Source organism: Panthera tigris, chromosome B3 (genome assembly GCF_018350195.1).
Source record: "Panthera tigris isolate Pti1 chromosome B3, P.tigris_Pti1_mat1.1, whole genome shotgun sequence".
NCBI classification, from domain to species: Eukaryota; Metazoa; Chordata; class Mammalia; order Carnivora; family Felidae; genus Panthera; species Panthera tigris.
Genome location: NC_056665.1, coordinates 72,275,299 through 72,277,612, shown reverse-complemented (window position 1 = coordinate 72,277,612; position 2,314 = coordinate 72,275,299). Strand labels below are relative to the sequence as shown.

The 2,314-nt window shown below is 42.0% G+C and overlaps 1 gene segment (V, D, J or C); it reads right to left on the bottom strand.

Annotated features, from left to right (window-relative positions):
* Positions 1-893: 893 nt before the first annotated feature.
* Positions 894-1,586, bottom strand: LOC102968892. The segment is given in 2 exon segments: positions 894-1,288; positions 1,413-1,586. Coding segments are annotated over 2 exon segments (441 nt in total).
* Positions 1,587-2,314: the final 728 nt, after the last annotated feature.

The window sequence follows — 2,314 nt, the reverse complement described above, 5'->3', positions numbered from 1 at the left end:
TATTGTCTATTTGCTAAAAACTCTAAATGTTGCCTGCCTTGGTCATTTCTTTAGATTTCAATTTCATTAGTAGGCCTCCATGGACAAGTAATAAAATTCTGGATTTTTTTCTCCTGTTAATGTCTCGTGTAAATTTAATTATCTGTCCAGCTGGAAGAAGCTTGGACCAGGAAAATTTCTTCCTCCCCTTCAAATGCCAAACGGTAAGAAACAGTTTTTAACATTCTAATGGTAAACTCATTTGAAAATAGAACAACAGTAAAAAAAAAAAGAAAAAAAGAAAACAATGACATCATTTGTCAGAAAATTGGCCAAAGTTACTATCCCACCAATTTTGAAGATTTCTGATACAGATTTGTAGAATTTAAGATATCAAAACAATGGAAACCTGTCGTTATAATTGGTAAAAATAAACGATCTTAACTTTAAAATAAGTAGAATCTGGCATCTAGATTGTCTCCTGCACCCTTAACAGTCCTTGAAGAAATACTAAAAAATATGCATTATTCACCATTCTTTCTGCGACATTCCCAGTAAGTTGCTAAAAATCTCCATAAGTACACTGTATTCTGAGCTACTCACCACCCCAATCAACTCCTCCCTCCTAGATGGGCGCCTAAAACTGAGGGGAAATACCAGCACAGAGTGGATCCAGGAAGAAAGATTCCAACAAAATGATCTTAAAATTACCAAGTTGGAAAGGCAGTAAGTTTGTAAGAAGGAAATAAGCTACGAAAGGAGTTCACCTTGTTCAGTTTATTGAAAGATACAATTATGAATGAAAAGTAAAATGCTCCCGTGCTGTGTCCCAACTCTCATATCCAACAGGTTGGAGTAGATCTGCCCCACACTTGCTCAGCCAGTCCCTGAACGCCTCTGTACTGTGTGTCCTACTATGTCAGAATCCAAAACCTTTCAGATGCACTTAGCCTCCTTAGTGCCTCAAGAGGTTTGTGTTCAGCTCCCCCTGCAGTCCAAGGTACTGTGTCACTCGCAGCACAAAAGTACTTGGCCGAGTCGCTCCAGTGGGCCGAGTGTTTCCTCAGGTGGAAGGACGTTTCATTCTTCCTAAATTCAGCCTGAAAACCTTTGATGCCTTGAACCAGGACATTTGGTGGCCCTGAAAAGTACTTGAGGAGAAGCTGGAGTCCTTGGTTGGGGTACTGCACGTACCAGAAGAGATTAGGAGTTGCCCCATAGGAGTAGTTGCACCTCAGCTCCAGATGGGCTTTTTCAGAGACAGTGACATGGCCATCAAGCTGGGTCACTGACTGGGCACTGGTGTCTCCTGCAAAATCAATGTTGTATCAGTGAAAGCGGTGCAGACTCGGTTATGAAAAGTATTTCTACTAAAATTTGAGTAAGAAAAGTTACTTCTGTAGAACAAGGGACTATAATAGGATATTACTCACTCAGGGAAAAAAGCATCCCCAGTACTGGGATGAGCAACAGGAGCATGGCTGAGCAGTGAAGACACGGCAGGCTTCTTTCTGGAAGATCTCCCCTGAGCAAGCAGGAAAGCGGCCGTGGAACCCAGCTCTTGGAAATAGGAGATGTGAGTAAGGTTGAACTAGATAAGTCCCTTGTTTAGGTAAAAATACAAGAACTGCTTAGATGATCTTGAGTATTTTCTGACCTCTGAATATCTCACTTGTCTTAACCTCCAAGAACTCAAAAAGCGGGCTTCAGCCCCCTAGCTCCAGGGAGGAGGAGCGGAGGGGAAGGTGCTGAGAGCTTCAGCACCTCTAGTTTGTGCAACATCGCCCACTGGAGGCCAGACACAGGACAGAGGCTCTAGACAGCCTGCGAAGCTAATCTGTGCTTCCCTTCTATTTAGAGACACATCAAAAACTTCCACTGAACAGATTTTCTTTCTTCCCTAACATATAATATATTGTCTTCTGTAGTTGGTAATATTAATCCTTGTCTCTGTGAATAATAGGGCCTGTAAAATAGAGGAGTAATTTACAGAGAAACTGATTATACAGTAAGACTATCAGACCAGAATGCATCAGAGTTTTCATGTAGTAGCTGTGGAGTCATTCTTTTTTTTTTTAATTTTTTTTTTTAACGTTTATTTATTTTTGAGACAGAGAGAGACAGAGCATGAACGGGGGAGGGTCAGAGAGAGGGAGACACAGAATCTGAAACAGGCTCCAGGCTCCGAGCTGTCAGCACAGAGCCCGACGCGGGGCTCGAATTCATGGACCATGAGATCATGACCTGAGCCGCAGTCGGACGCTTAACCGAGTGAGCCACCCAGGTGCCCCTTTTTTAATTTTTTTAATGTTTATTTATTTTTGAGAGAGAGAGA